Source organism: Bubalus bubalis, chromosome 7 (genome assembly GCF_019923935.1).
Source record: "Bubalus bubalis isolate 160015118507 breed Murrah chromosome 7, NDDB_SH_1, whole genome shotgun sequence".
NCBI classification, from domain to species: Eukaryota; Metazoa; Chordata; class Mammalia; order Artiodactyla; family Bovidae; genus Bubalus; species Bubalus bubalis.
In genome coordinates this window covers 32,444,649-32,460,417 of record NC_059163.1, presented here as the reverse complement: position 1 = coordinate 32,460,417, position 15,769 = coordinate 32,444,649, and the positions used below count along the sequence as shown (strand labels likewise).

Genomic DNA, 15,769 nt, shown 5'->3' with positions numbered 1-15,769 from the left:
GCACTAACTCTGAAACAGCCACAAAAGTTATTGTTCATGAAAAGGTTCAAATTTCACCAGATTCTCCATCATATTCCTTTCTATAAGAGCCTCAAACCTCATGATTACTTTACTCTTCACCCTCTTTATGCCTTACTTTGCACATTTGCATTGACTCTTGTAGCTGTATATAATATGTTGATTTAGCGTCCTTTGTTGTCTAATTTTTTTAATTAGGGATATTACGGAACCAACATTAGCAATACAAATTAGTCAAATAATTCAATGTTATGAACGAAGAATCCTACTGATATCATAGATTTAAGAATATTTTTTTTTTCATATGTGTATGAGCATGTCATTATGTGACTGCAGAGATGTGATTGTGCTTTTGTAGTGTCCCCAGGGCCCTAGTGTTCTCTGGTGGGTGGAGATGGGGAAATAGATTCACTGGAAAATCTACAAAGCTCTTACACTTTCTGGACACCCTGCAAAAATAACAGATTGATCCTTGATACCACATTATTGATAAATAAATACTTAAATACACACATTACACATACATATACGTACACATTAAACATTACACATACATATGTGTTATTGGTCAATACTAAGACAATAGAAGAATTCCTCATATTTTTGAGCTATTAAATATATCTAATATGTTTATAAGCAAGCCTCACACTATTCCAACATTTGATTTCTAGGATTTTAGAACTGAATGTTTACAAGGCATAGATCTTTTATTAAAAATTATGGAGAAAAAAACAAACAAACTCAGAATACTTAAAGGATTACTTTCTAAGCTGAAAAAATGGCTTATGACAATGTAGAATGCATATCCAACATCATCTATCTTTTCAAAATATTGAACATCGTGCTTTAAGATTTTGCTGTGAATGTAAATGTCTCTAAAAATAGTTTATTAATTTAAAAAACTTCATAAATACTTAATTGACCTGTCTCCTGTGATTAAAACAGTGTGTTTAATAGCTGCTTGCTAGATACTGCATTGTACCTCATTCAGCATATACAAACATGAATTGACCATTTTCCCTCAAAATTGCTCCTTTCTCCTTCTTCACTTAGTAAATGACAATATTCTCTACTAAATTCCCACACAAAATAGTAAATATAAAGGATGACATATACAAGAAATAAAAAGCTAAGGATTAATTCTGAAATTGTCACTCTTAACTGCCACCTCCAGCCTATCTTAAAATCTTACCAACTTTCTTTGTAAATATTCTCCAAATCTTTCCACTTATGCTCAAAATTATTATCATATAGCAGTTTGCATTTCTATAAAGTCTTTCTGAAACTACTGCACCTATTTCTCAGCCCATTCCATCTCAGCCCATTTAAATAGTACTCCATTCCAAATAATTCAATAACCAAACTATATGAAGTGGTAAGCTGTATCACCTTATTGCTTAAAACTTATACATTGATTTGTCATTGATATTAAATTTGAGGTGAAGAATACTTATACTGTGCTGTGCTTAGCTGCTCAGTCATGTCTGATTCTTTGCCACCCCATGAACTGTAGCCCACCAGGTTCCTCTAATCCATGGGGATTTTCCAGACAATAATTGAGATGGGTTGCCATGCCCTCCTCCAGGGGATCTTCCCTACCTGGGGATCGAACCCAGGTCTCCTCCACTCCAGGCAGATTCTTTACCTTCTGAGCCATCAGGGAAGCCCAAAGACTACTTAGTATTTCTCATTTGCTTTTTTCATAACTTATCCTATGGTCATCTTTCCAGGCTAATTTCTTTCCTCTATTTAAACCAAACAAATGATTACTGTATGTTCTGCCAGGATTTTGGGTGAGCCATCACACCTCTATTTGATCTTTTCTCAAAGTATCGTAATTTCTCTACTATGTCCATTTCTTAGACTAGGTTATGCTGAATAACTTGCAACTCAAAAATCTGAGTGTCTTGGGGTTTCCCTGCTGTCCCAGTGATGAAGACTCTGCTTTCCAAGGCAGGGGGCACCTGTGCAATCTTGGTCAGAGAACTAAGATCCTACATATTGCAGCAGCATGGCCAAAAGTAAATACGTAAATAAAAGGCTCAAGTATCTTAGTATCCTAAACCAACGGCTTCTTTCTTTTACCATATATCCATCTATTATTCCATGTATTTTTAATCAGGATTCAGATTGACACATGTCATTCACATCACAAAGGGAAAGAGAACTCTGGAGTAAGTGCATCTGATAATTAAGAGTTGGACATGGAAGTTATACATGCCTCTTCAGCTTATACTCATTTCCCAGAGAATATTGGACAATTTCACTAAACTCAGGGGCTGGGAATTTTATTTTAGTTAAACATCTGGCATATTTGATTAGCATCAGTAATGATTACTATGATAATGTAGAAAATATGGTAGCATAAAAGTCTAATGTGGACAAGTCCCATTAATTCTTGTGTCTAGGTTTTCAGTTTGAATATCAAATACTAGAAATAATAAACTACAAATCATTTCAGGAGGTAAATACTGAGAGAGGCAAAAAGAAACACATTTAATTACCTTAGGCAAGGGTTTTGCAGGCTTGCAGTGCAGTCCTCCAACAAATTCAAAGTTAGGTAAGAAAGGGTGAGGAAATTCAAAATCCCAGTTAGTTCGAATCAACCACATTTCAGCTTTTCCCATAATCTCACATAATTTGGTAGATTTTCCTGAACAAAAATGAAAGATGATAGAGGGAAAAACATTTGATATGCTAGGTGGGACATGTTTTACCATCAAATTTCCTGTGAAGAATCTTTAAAGAACCAATATTAGTTCTATGCAACCCAAGAGAAATCAATAGGCTTTTCCTCCTCCAAGAGTACAAAATACTGAGACTAGGAAGAACCAAACACAGAATTAAGTATGGAATAACCAAAGATCTTCTGCTTTATCTCTACCAACAAAATATTTCCGCTTGAGCTACACCTGAGCCCTACTCCATGCTCAGAATCAGCAGGTGCTCTTAGCAATAAACAAGAAAACTCAGCCAGTTATCCTCAGCCTACTGTGGTACAGTCTCCTCCTCTTCTGGAATTCCAATTTATCTCATTTTCATTGCTCCAAAAGTTTCTGATAGCTTTAAAAATAAGCAGCTTTTTAAATTGAACCATTGTTTTCTTTTCTGGTATTGGAAATGTCCTGTTACTACTAAGTACATCCTATCCAGAATGGAAATCTTATAATAAAAATCTTAAAGTAATTATCTCCTTTACAAAATTAGTTTCACAAAACTTTGTCCTCTTTGGTGAAGATAGAGCACTGCATCATAATCTGGTGGCAAAATATTTGCTATTTTGACCTACTTCCTTACAAAAGTGTCCCCTTTCAAAACAAGTGGAAAGCATGTGAATATTAACATAATAGCAGCTCAAATTAGTGACTCTGAATTAAATCATGTTCCTTAGTTTGGCGCAAAAGTTTCATTTCTGAATTTATATAATTACTGTGGTATAAGGAACCTTATTCAGAGTGTAAGTGTTCTTTTGAAAGATGTACTCCACATCACCAATAAAAAGAAACTATAGCTATCTGGATTCTAACCACATGATTTTTTAAAAAAATATTTTCCTTGATATTCTAAGAGTGCTGAAGTTTTGATTAAAAAATATGAGGGATTTTTGAATTGTCAGGGAAACCTATCTGCTTAAAAGATCACAAGCAAATCTCAGTAATTTAGGGGTCTGATTCTGATAATGTCCAAGGTATTCAAATTCCAGTTTCAGGTCTAGTATAGACTTCATATTTGAGCCTTAGGTGTCAGCTATGGGTATAATTTTATTTTCTTTCTGAAATGCTTTGCTCCTCTACTCTTTTAATGACAATTTTATTGACATACAATTTACGCCATACAGTTCTTCCTTTTAAATACACTGTGTGGTCTTTTATGCTACCTTCTTTTATTTAACAAGTTTTCAAGATTGATTCCTAAGGTCATATGTATCAGTACTTGAAGATTTTTTATTTCTGAATAATACTTTTGTACAGATACACTTCATTTTTTTAATCCATTCAGTAATTGTCAAATATTTGTGTTGTTTTCATATTTGGCTCTATGAATAATGTGGTTATGAGCATTAAGGTATGTAGTTTGTGTGGATAAATGCATTCATTTTTTTTTTGTTATAAGCCTATGAGTAGAATTATGGGGTCATATCGTTGATTCACCTTCTTTTGTTATCCAAATAATATCTTTTTTAGTTAAAATCTGCACTCTTTTGTTATTAATCCAATGCGCTTCAAGCATCTTATTGAAAGGAAGACAATATTGTACAAAAACTATAATTGATCTGAATAAAGACTGTGAGCCAATATCTGAAATTTGGAAAACCATTTCCCAAAGTTCCAAAACAATACCACTTTTTGTATTATGATGAGGCATTTGTTGGATACTGGACAATTCAAAGATTATTTATATCTTTAGAAAAATGTATCTACATTCTATACTGCTATTTTTTAGTGATTTACTGCAGATTTTTGTTTTTAGATACTGTGAAGTTAAATGTTAACTTGCATATTTCCATTTAGTAGAAAAAATCATCTCCTAAATTATGAACTTATTGCCTTATTAGACATTGACCATTTTTGTATTTAACCTAATAGTATTATCCTAACATTCTTTTTCCTCAAGAACTGTTTATAAATAGTTCCTCAAAATATTTTGAAGCAGATGCCATCTTACCTGTTTCCTCATCAATTATTAGAACATATTCATACATAATAAAGTTAATAATTACATAAATTATGTTATATTTTAAATTTGAAAAAATATATTTGGAATTCATTATACAATGGAGATTATAAATTGATCCTGAATGGCAGGCTATATCTAATAGTATTTTTAAACTTATAAGTAAAAGAAATGTTTTCCTTTTATTTTATGATTTTATTCTTTTTTCTCAGATTATTGATATATTCCTCAAAGAGTATTTCAGGTGCCAAGAGCTAGGAAAGAATCAGAGACAAGAGTTATGTCCTATACTAACTTCACACTAAAATATGTTCCTAAGCTGAGTATCAAACTGCTGGAACTAGGAGTAAACAAAAATCTTAGATGCAGCTGTAGGTCAGTCACTTCTTGATCCACAGTTCAGAAAATGTCACCAGGATGAGATGTCAATGACCTTTTCTCAGTTTTGCCTTTTGTACCTTGTACTTTGGACACTGGTGAGTGATGGGTGCAACAGTTTCTGCCTATTTTTAGGGTTAAGTCTAGAGAAATAAACACCTGTTTCTGTCACAAAATGCCTAGAAACTGTCTCAATGTTACATGTCCACCTGGATTAAGTCTTATGCCTTGTTGAACACACAGCATATTCCTGGGCAGAATACTTCATTAGAAACACTCACATTGTTTCTGAATTGTTGAAGAAATGATTTCTCATAGAAATTTAAATGTGCTAAAAATAAGGAAAATGAAAAGAGCTATATAAAACAAAAGATTACAACTATAAAGGAAAATTTTTAAATTTAGTAATAAACTAATCTTTAGTAATGACACATTATTAGAGATATTTCTGTCCAAAATAGTAAAAAAAAAAAAAAAAGCAACTTTAAAATGTATATAAAACTAAAACTGACTCCTAAAAGCCAAAGCAACCTGCAGACATAACATTTCTGATTTCAGGCAATATTGTAAGCTATAGTGATCACAGCCACATGGTATAGGCATAAAAACAGGCACATGAACCAGTGGAACAGAATCAAAAGCCACAAAATAAGCCCATACATATATGATCAACTAATATTTCACAAGGGAGCCAAAAATATTCAAAGAGAAAAGATCATCTTTTAAATAATCCTTACTGCAAAAAAAAAAAAAGAAAAGAAAAAGAGTATTCAAATGAAAAGAATAAAACTAGACTCCAATCTTACTCTACTACAAAAGTAACTGTAAATGGATTAAAGATTTCAATGTAAGATCTGAAACCATAGAGTTCCTAGAAGAAAATATGGCAGAAAATTTTCTTGATATGAGTCTTGGCAGTGATTTTTTAAACATGATACCAAAAGCATAAACAACAAAATTTAAAAAAAAGCAAATGGGACTGCTTCAAACTAGAAGACTATGAACAGCAAAATAAATGATCAACAAAATGGAAAGGCAACCTATAAAATTAGGGACAATATTTTCAAACCATGTATCTGATACAGGATTGGCATTCAAAATGTCTAAAGAACTTATAAAACTCAGTACAAAAATAAAAAAATAATAATTTAATGTAAAAATGAGCATGTGTGCATGCATGCTAAGTCACTTCAGTTGTGTCCGACTCTTTGTGATCCCATGGACTGTGTAGCCCACCAGGTTCCTCTGTCCATGGGATTCTCCAGGCAAGAATACTGGAGTGGGTTGCCAGGCCCTTCTCTAGTAAAAATGAACAAAGGACCTGAATAGACATTTTTCCAAAGAAGATATCAAATAGCTAACAAGTACATAAATGGGTGCTCCCCATTGCTAATCAGGGAAATGTAGATTAAAATCACAATGAGATATCACCTCATGCCTGTTAATATGGCTATCATGAAAAGACAGGAGATAACTAATGCTGGTGAGGATATGGAGAGAAGGGAGCCCTGGTGCACTGTTGATAGGAATGTAAACTGGTGCAATACTCTGGAAAACATTATGTAGGTCCATCAAAAAATAACATTGTAAAACTACTACCACCTCCCATGTTCACTGCAGTGCTGTAGCATTGTTTAAGGTGGCCAAAATATGGAAAAACTCTAAATGTTTTTCTATGAGTGAATGGATAAAGAAAATATAACTATATATACCATGAAATAGTATTAAGTTATAAGAAAAAAAAAGACAACCTGTCATTTGCCTCAATATGAATGGAACTTGAGGAAATCATGGTAAGAGAAGTCAGAGAGGTAGACAAAAACTATGTGAAATCACTTAAATGTGGAATATTAAAACACACACACACACACAAAACAAAAAAGAAAATGAACTCATAGAAGCCGAGAACAGATTGTTGGTTGCCAAATGCCAGGATTGGAAAGTGGGTACAATAGGTAGGTGAAGGTGGTGAAAGCGCACAAGCTTTCACTTGTAAAATAAGTAAGTCCTGGGGATATGATGTACAACATGCTGACTATATTTAGCAATACTGTATTGTATATATGAAATGAGTTAAGGGAGATCTTAAAAGTTCTCATCTCAAAATTAAAAAGTTGTAACTATGTGAGGTGATGACCATTAACTAGAGATCTTGTGGTGATCACTTCACAATATGTATAAATACAAAATTATTACATTGTATGCCTGTGATTAAAAGAAGTCAATTTAAAGCAGGGCAAAAAAAAAAGCAACATAAATTTTTCTCTGCCATTTGAGCCACTCACCACCCTCCTCTTGAGCGTATATTGCATATCTATATGCAAGGGCTGCGTGGAACCCTGCCGCAGAGTCCAGGTGGGAGGGCAGGTGGGCCTGGGATGGGGGCAGTTGGTGGCCTCAGAGTGGAGAGGGGAGAGCGGTGGAGAGTACTGGAAGCAGAGACCTTGGCCACTGATTGAGGTGTGGGCTGCTTGAGAGGGCTCAGGGGTCCGGGGAAGACGGTGGTGCCTTGCGCACAGGCTGGGGAGGCTGGGAGACTGGCTCCCGCTCCCGGGGCGAGTGCTTTGTGGACCCCGTACACACAGCGCTGAGTGCCCTGCTGCTCCTTGGCAGGCCGTCAGTCAGGACTTGCATGTTTGATGGTATGCTTAGGCTTATTATTATCAGTCATCAAGCTCTCAGATCTACCTCACCTATTGAGATTAGACAAGTTAGACTTACAAACTGCCCAAAGGACAGCAACCACAATTCCTGTTTTTATTCTGATCCTACATATTCTTTTCCCCCAACTTTTTAAATCTGGAAACTTTCAAACTACAGAAGAGTTGAAAAAATATTAGAGGGAGCACCAGCCTTCACCCCCATACATCAACTGTTAAAACTGTACCTGTGCTTTGCCTCTATCTCATCTCCATATACGGAGAAGGCAATTGCACCCCACTCCAGTACTCTTGCCTGGAAAATCCCATGGACAGAGGAGCCTGGTAGGCTGCAGTCCATGGGGTCGCTGAGGGGCGGACATGACTGAGCAACTTCACTTTCACTTTTCACTTTCATGCATTGGAGAAGGAAAAGGCAACCCACTCCAGTGTTCTTGCCTGGAGAATCCCAGGGATGGGGGAGTCTGGTGGGCTGCCGTCTATGGGGTCACAGAGAGTCGGACACGACTGAAGCGACTTAGCAGCAGCAGCAGCAGCATATCTATATTCCACATTAACTAGGTCTCCTTAGAAGACACAGTAATACCAACTCATCAAACAAACAAACAAACAAACAAAACAATTTCCTTTTGCTAGCAAGGTAACTCTTTAGGAGAAAACATTTCTTCCTTAATCCTATAAGGTGTCACAATGACCCACCACTAGCTTTGGCCTATGTAAGTTGCTGGCATTACTCTGATACATTAACTTTTGATGTATAACCCTCTATCTCAAAAACTCATATAACTGTGCTTTGACTTCTAATGGGAGGACTTTTTTCAGAACTTTCTAAAAAACTGCCTCCCAGGTTATAATCTTAAGATTGGTTCAATTACAATTTTCAATTTTTTCTACAGATTCACAATATTTTGTTGACACCTAAAATTAATACAAAGTAACATGTCAATTATATCTTAAAAAATCTAACTTAATATTGCAAGCAGAACATGGCTGATAGGGCCCACATGGAGTCTCATTGATAAGATGGCTCGTTATTTGTGGTGTAGCTGTTAAACCATCAACACCCATAACAGAGACCTGAGAGACCTTGGTTTTTCCAGAGTAGGCAGGCATAGCAGAGTAAGTGGCCCGTGTCAATGAGAAAGGAGATCAGCTTACCTGCCACTGTAAGAGTTACCCTGGGCTCCATAGAGGCAATGAGAGTTGGGGCCTGGGGCCCTGGGCACCTTCAGACTTCAGTGGCAAGTCTGAGGAGCCTGGGCAGAGCTGGGTCAGAGGACTCCTGCTCTGGACCAAGAGGGAATGTCCGGATCCCTGGAGGGGGATTTGGGCAGTCGACCTTCCAATGTCCCTTTATGCCACAGCTGGGACATGGACCTGGGAGGGGGCCTTGGCTTTAGGCATGACCGGGCCCAGTGGCCTTCTTTGCCACATTTGAAGCAGGGACCAGTTGGCTTCCTTTCTTTGTTGCTTGATGGAGGCTTGGAGCCATGTAGGGCAGTGGCTAAAAGGTGGTATTTGGCCTGATCTGGTTGGGCCTTCTCTAGCTTTGCGTATTCTTCCCGATTTTTGAAAATCTTTAAGGCTAAATTTAAATGGTCTCGTTGAGGGGTTTGAAGGCCTTCTTCTGTCTGTTTTAGTTTCTTTCAGATATCTGGGGATGACTGGGAGATAAAATGGGTGTTAAGGACAATGATGCCCTCTGCTGAAGTGGGATCTAATTTAGCATATTTTTGTAGTGCTTCTGTTAACCTGGATGGAAATTGTGCCAGGTTTTCATCTAGTCTTTGAATTATTTCCCGCAGCTTATCAAAGTTGATGACTTTATGCCCTGCCTTTTGAAGGCCCACAGTGAGGCAAGCAGTCATATGATTATGGGCTGCTCATCCAGGTCTCCCTGCCTGATAACCCCAGTTGGGATCATCTCGGGGGATAGCCTTTGCCCCTACGGGCTTAGTGTCCTGTGTATCTCATCAGCATGCACCTGAGAAGCTTGCCAAACTCCATACTCCTTCCTTCTCTTCTGGAAGAAGAGTGGAGGAAAGTGTGATGTAAATATCATGCTAGGTTAAGTCATAAGACTAGGTAAGATCCTTGAATTCTTTTAGTAATTATCTGGGTCTGAGGAGAAGGAGCCAAGATGGCTTTCAATCTGAGATAGATAAGTGAGGGAGAATGGGACATGAACCTGAACAATGCCTTCTGCTCCAGCTACCTCAGGTGAAGGGAGGAGTGGAGCAGGGGAAGGAGCAGGGTCCTCTGGTGAAGTTTCTTGTTTTAAAGTTGTTTGGAGAGGGGACCGTGAACTTCCAGATGTTCAAGCTGGTTTTAGAAAAGGCAGAGGAACCAGAGATCAAATTGTCAACATCCGCTGGATCATCAAAAAAGCAAAAGAGTTCCAGAAAAACATCTATTTCTGCTTTATTGACTATGCCAAAGCCTTTGACTGTGTGGATCACAATAAACTGCGGAAAACTCTGAAAGAGATGGGAATACCAGACCACCTGACCTGCCTCTTGAGAAACCTATATGCAGGTCAGGAAGCAATAGTTAGAACTGGACATGGAACAACAGACTGGTTCCAAATCAGAAGGAGTACATCAAGGCTGTATATTGTCACCCTGCTTATTTAACTTCTATGCAGAGTACATCATGAGAAACGCTGGGCTGGAAGAAGCACAAGCTGGAATCAAGATTGCCAGGAGAAATATCAATAACCTCAGATATGCAGAGGACACAACCCTTATGGCAGAAAGTGAAAAGGAACTCAAAAGCCTCTTGATGAAAGTGAAAGAGGAGAGTGAAAAAGTTGGCTTAAAGCTCAACATTCAGAAAACAAAGATCATGGCATCCGGTCCCACCACTTCATGGGAAATAGATGGGGAAACAGTGGAAACAGTGTCAGACTTCAAAATCACTGCAGATGGTGACTGCAGCCATGAAATTAAAAGACACTTACTCCTTGGAAGGAAAGTTATGACCAACCTAGATAGCATATTCAAAAGCAGAGACATTACTTTGCCAACAAAGGTCCATCTAGTTAAGGCTATGGTTTTTCTGGTGGTCATGTATGGATGTGAGAGTTGGACCATGAAGAAAGCTGAGAGCCAAAGAATTGATGCTTTTGAACTGTGGTGTTGGAGAAGACTCTTGAGAGTCCCTTGGACTACAAGGAGATCCAACCAGTCCATTCTGAAGGAGATCAGCCCTGGGATTTCTTTGGAAGGAATGATGCTAAAGCTGAAACTACAGTACTTTGGCCACCTCATACGAAGAGTTGACTCATTGGAAAAGTCTCTGATGCTGGGAGGGATTGGGGGCAGAAGAAGAAGATGACAGAGGATGAGATGGCTGGATGTCATCACTGACTCGATGGGCCTGAGTCTGAGTGAACTCCGGGGGATGGTGACGGACAGGGAGGCCCGGTATGCTGCGATTCATGGGGTCTCAAAGAGTCGAACAGGACTGAGAGACTGAACTGAACTGAACTGAACTGGAGAGGGATCTAGGGAGGTCGGGGTAAAGCTTTGGAACTCTCAGGGCAGAGGATTGGGCTGAGGTCTCAGGGTTTATCTCAAGCACAAGCAGGGGAGAGGTGCTGGGAGCAGCGGTGGCCTCGGCCTGCCCTTGAGAGGGAGGGAGGGAGGGAGGAGGGGACATAAGGGGGAGGTTGTGGAACTGGATCTGGAGCGGCTACAAGGGGATTGGGAGTGATAGAGGGTGGGCTGTGGTCAGAAAGGTGGAAGGAAGAAGAAGAAAAGTCTGAACAAGGATTGGGAGACATTGTATTAGAAGGATGTGGCTTAGAGTGGGCTACGAGTATTTGAGAAGTAGAAGGGGATTCACAGAAAGAGGGTCGAGAGCGAAGAGCAAAGAAAGCCTGAAGATAAGGAATTTCTAACCACTTGCCATTGCGGCAGCAGAAGTTATCGAGCTCCCTTAGAGTATAGTAATCCAGAGTTCCGTTTTCTGGCCAATGGGACCTGTTATCAAGTCGGTTTTGCAGCCAGACAGTGTTAGAATAGTAAGTAAGTCTGTTTGGTCTTATCTCCCCTTGGAAGCCCAAAGCTTTTAGGTTTCGGAGAAATCATCCCAGAGGAGTAGATTTTGAAGGCTGGGATAGAGAATTTCCCATTGCGGCCGAATAGGGAAGTTAAACAAGGGCGAGAGAAAGAGAGGAGAAAGGTCCGAGAGACTCCGTTCTCTCGGACCTGAGAGCGTCCCCGTTCTCAGGACTTCCTTGGAGAGTAATGATAGTCTGCTTTGAAATGGGCTTCCCCTATTTCAAAGTCAGACGGGGCACAAGACCGAGGGGCTGAGGGCCGTGGGGATCCTCCCCGCCCGCTTATCGCTAGGACTTGGAAACGAGGAGAGAGAGAGAAAGGATCCAAGGGAATGGGATTTCACTCACCCTTGTAACCGATGGATGAAATGTGGACTTGTATGTGGATGTCGGAGAAGGCAATGGCACCCCATTCCAGTGCTCTTGCCTGGAAAATCCCATGGACAGAGGAGCCTGGTAGGCTGCAGTCCATGGGGTCGCTAAGAGTCAGGCACAACTGAGCGACTTCACTTTCACTTTTCACTTTCATGCATTGGAAAAGGAAATGGCAACCCACTCCAGTATTCTTGCCTGGAGAATCCCAGGGACAGAGGAGCCTAGAGGGCTGCCGTTTATGGGGTCGCACAGAGTCGGACACGACTGAAGCGACTTAGCAGCAGCAGCAGTGTGAATGTCAGTCCAGCAAGGCGAGCGGAGAGTGCCATCCCAGAGCTCATCTCAGTTTCTCGGCAAGGGCCAAGACAGGGGACCACCGGGGGTGGGCTTGTGAGAGGAGCCCACCCAGTTGCGGTGGATCTTCCCTCCCGGGTTTCGGCACCAAAATGTAAGGCAAGTGCAGAGAAAAAGAGAGCGAGCCAGGCAGACAAGAAAAGGGAAATTTATTAGAGGGAAAAGAGAGGGTGACTGGCTCTTAAGGAGAACCAGCGTTCTCCCTTTTTGATGGAATCCTTCTTATACCTAACCAAAGAAAAATTCTCTGAAGGGATGGTCACATAGCTGGAGGTCTGGAATCTGGTGGTCTCACAGCTTTGAGAAGATAGGCGCCAGTGAGATAACCGGATGTCATTTGGGCAATTTGGTCAGTCTCACAGATCACTGCGCTTTATTCTTTGTTTGTGAGGTTGACATAAGGAGCCATCTTATCAATGAGACCCCATGTGGGCCCTATCAATGGCTTTTTCAAAATATCTTCTGCAAAATCCTCCTTAACACAATTATATAAACTTTATTAAAAAATAAGCATATCAGTTATGCAAAAGGAAAAATGAAAGCATAAAAGGACTTGCTGAAATGGATAAAATCTTTGCGCTCAGGATCAAAGCTCAATAGTTCACTTCTAATCCGATTATGAATGGAACAGCAACAGTAAAATACATTTAAAAGTCTAGTTAGAGAAAAACATTTCTTGTTTCTTTCTCTTTTGGAATGCAAAGAGCAGATGAAACTCATGTATGTTTATTTATTTTCCAGTTTCTTACTCACATTACAAGCCTGGGAATCAGCAAACCAAGCCTTCAGAGGATGTAAACAGAAGGCCTGAGAAACAGCAGATTAATCAAAAAGAAAATGGAAGGTATAGTGCCCTATTCTAGGGGATCTTCCTGATCCAGGAATCATCAAACCCCTGTCTCATATGTTTCCTGCATTGGCAGACAGGTTCTTTACTGCTAGCACCACCTGGGAAACCTGCATATAAAAGGAGAAGTAAACAAGAGAGAAGTAGCCCAAGGTTATGGAACTTAAACACTGTCAGATTTGGGTTTTGTAGATATCCTGAAAAAAAAAAAAAATTAGCAGCATTGAATAGGATTTATGGATAAATATAGAGAATATTTGTTCTCTGATAAATTTTTAGTACTCAATAATCTAAAACAAAACAAAAAAGGAAAAGTTTAAGAAAAGAATAAAGAAAGATAAAGAATTGTTATTATGTTGTTACTCAAAACAGTTAAGAAACATGAGCTTGGGTATCACTCAAAGAAAAGCTTTTTTAAGTTTTCATACAGTCAGATAAACATTTACATTTTCCATATGAAATAAGAATCATTATTACATGCAAATATCTCTTACCTAAAACCTTGCTGTAATATTCATCCCATTCTGGAAATACAAAATATGAATACATCACGTCATTCACTGTATATGATAACCAGTTCTCCAGCCTCTGTATAAAAGTCATGCTGTCTGTCAGTCCTGATACGGTGCCAGGAACATATGAAGAAGGCATAGGAAGCCCAGCACACAATCTCTCAATGACATTCCCATAGGAAAACCGAAAGGAGTATATAAATGGAATGTTGAGAAGCTCAGCCACTAACTCCCCACAGAAGCTTAAAGGGTCAGCAATACAGATATCAAACTTAGCTGCCTGAAGCCTGGTGAGCAACTCCTTGTTCATGACAACACTGTCACAAATGCTTCTGATTGTTGCTAAAAACGTTTTCAACATTTTCGTCAGTCGTACTTGCCTCTCCCACCATGAAACTTTCGGCAGTTCAAAAGAAAGTGTGTAGAGATTAGCAGTGAATTCTTCCATGAAACTTTCTTTACTTATTGGAATTTCAAGGATCTCCACGTTAAAGGGAATCTGGGTATGATCAAGCAGAGAACTTGTTGAAGGTATGAGGACAGTTATCTCATGCCCACCAAGGTAGAGTTCATCCAGAATAATCTTTAAATTAATCCAGTGACTGAAATCCATGGGCCATACAAGTATCTTTCCGGTCCTTCCAGAGTCAAAGAACCATAGATGCAGCATGAAAAGGACATAGAAGCCTTTCACAGTCTTCATAATCAACTCGCTGAAACTAAATCTGGGCTTGGACCAAGTGCATGAAACTCAAAATCCAAACATCTCTCCTTGACTCTCCCAATCAATTATACTAGGTAGGATTGAACTTTGATTTATGTACTTTATATTAAAGATTAAAACAAAATGAAACTGCCTTGATGGAAAAAAAAAAAAAAAGAAACAGTCGATAATGTCAATAAAATAATTAAGGGAAAAAGAGGAACACCTCAGAATGAGTTTCCAAACTTCTTTTATGAGCTTCCCTGATGGTTCATATGGTAGAGAATCTGCACTCAATGCAGGAGACCTGGATTCAATCCCAGGGTCAGGAAGAAATAGCTACAGAAAAAACAAAACAAACAAAAAACTTCAGAATGAGATTTTCAAAACTTCTTTTCATGGATATCAAAAACAGAGGACATGAAGTTAGACATCAATTCATAGTAATTTCTAAATAATGTTAAGAAAGTTCATCATCATTTGATGAATATTCAATTAAGACTAGATTTTTTGGATCTTTTCCTCTGATTTGATTTGAATGTTCATTGAACAGAATGGTCTCTCTAATATTTCTTTTACTGATAGTAGATCCTTTATCCACTGAACCACCGATATTTGTCTATAATTTTATACACACTCATATTTTGATTGTCTGGGAACTAATTATCTCTTATTATTTAAGAAGGAATTCATTTTCAAGTAAAATATTTTAGGTCACATATTTTCTCTTTCAGAACTTTGAACAAACCAAACAACTCTTTCCTGGCCTGCCAAGTCTCCACTGTTGGACACTCAGTTGTGTCCAACTCTTTGCAACCCCATGGACTACAGCACGCCAAGCTTCACCATCCTTCACCATCTCCCAGAGCTTGCTCAAACCCATGTCCATAGAGTCGGTGATTCCATCCAACTATCTCATCCTCTGTTATTCCCTTCTCCTGCTGCGCTCAATCTTTCCCAGCATCAGGGTCTTTTCAAATGAGTCAGCTCTTTGCATCAGGTGGCCAAAGTACTTGAGTTTCAGCTTCAACAGAAGTCCATCTAATGAACATATAGAATTGATTTCCATTAGGATGAACTGGTTGGATCTCCTTGCAGTCCAAGGGACTCTCAGGAGTCTTCTACGACACCACAATTCAAAAGCATCAATTCCAGGGCTCAGCTTTCTTTATAGTCCAACTCTAA

At 38.9% G+C, this 15,769-nt stretch overlaps 1 protein-coding gene and 1 long non-coding RNA gene across 3 annotated transcripts in view; one reads left to right on the top strand and one right to left on the bottom strand.

The window, feature by feature from the left end:
* The window catches only part of LOC102399410 (UDP-glucuronosyltransferase 2C1), a 36,942-nt gene extending 21,469 nt beyond the window's left edge, over positions 1 to 15,473 (bottom strand). Inside the window, exons 1-2 of one of the 2 annotated variants that reach the window (XM_006071136.4) lie at positions 13,864 to 15,473; positions 2,523 to 2,671 (exon numbers count right to left, since the gene is read on the bottom strand). In XM_006071136.4, coding sequence (XP_006071198.1) covers positions 2,523 to 2,671; positions 13,864 to 14,584 — 870 coding nt within the window. In that variant the 5' untranslated portion in view covers positions 14,585 to 15,473. Of the gene's footprint in view, positions 1 to 2,522; positions 2,672 to 12,141; positions 12,304 to 13,863 lie in introns of those variants that run through there. The other variant, XM_006071137.3, reaches the window with a different exon arrangement.
* LOC123465991 lies at positions 11,119 to 13,594 on the top strand. The gene is made up of 2 exons (XR_006641268.1): positions 11,119 to 11,754; positions 13,264 to 13,594. It is a non-coding gene; the product is annotated as an uncharacterized LOC123465991 (long non-coding RNA).
* Positions 15,474 to 15,769: the final 296 nt, after the last annotated feature.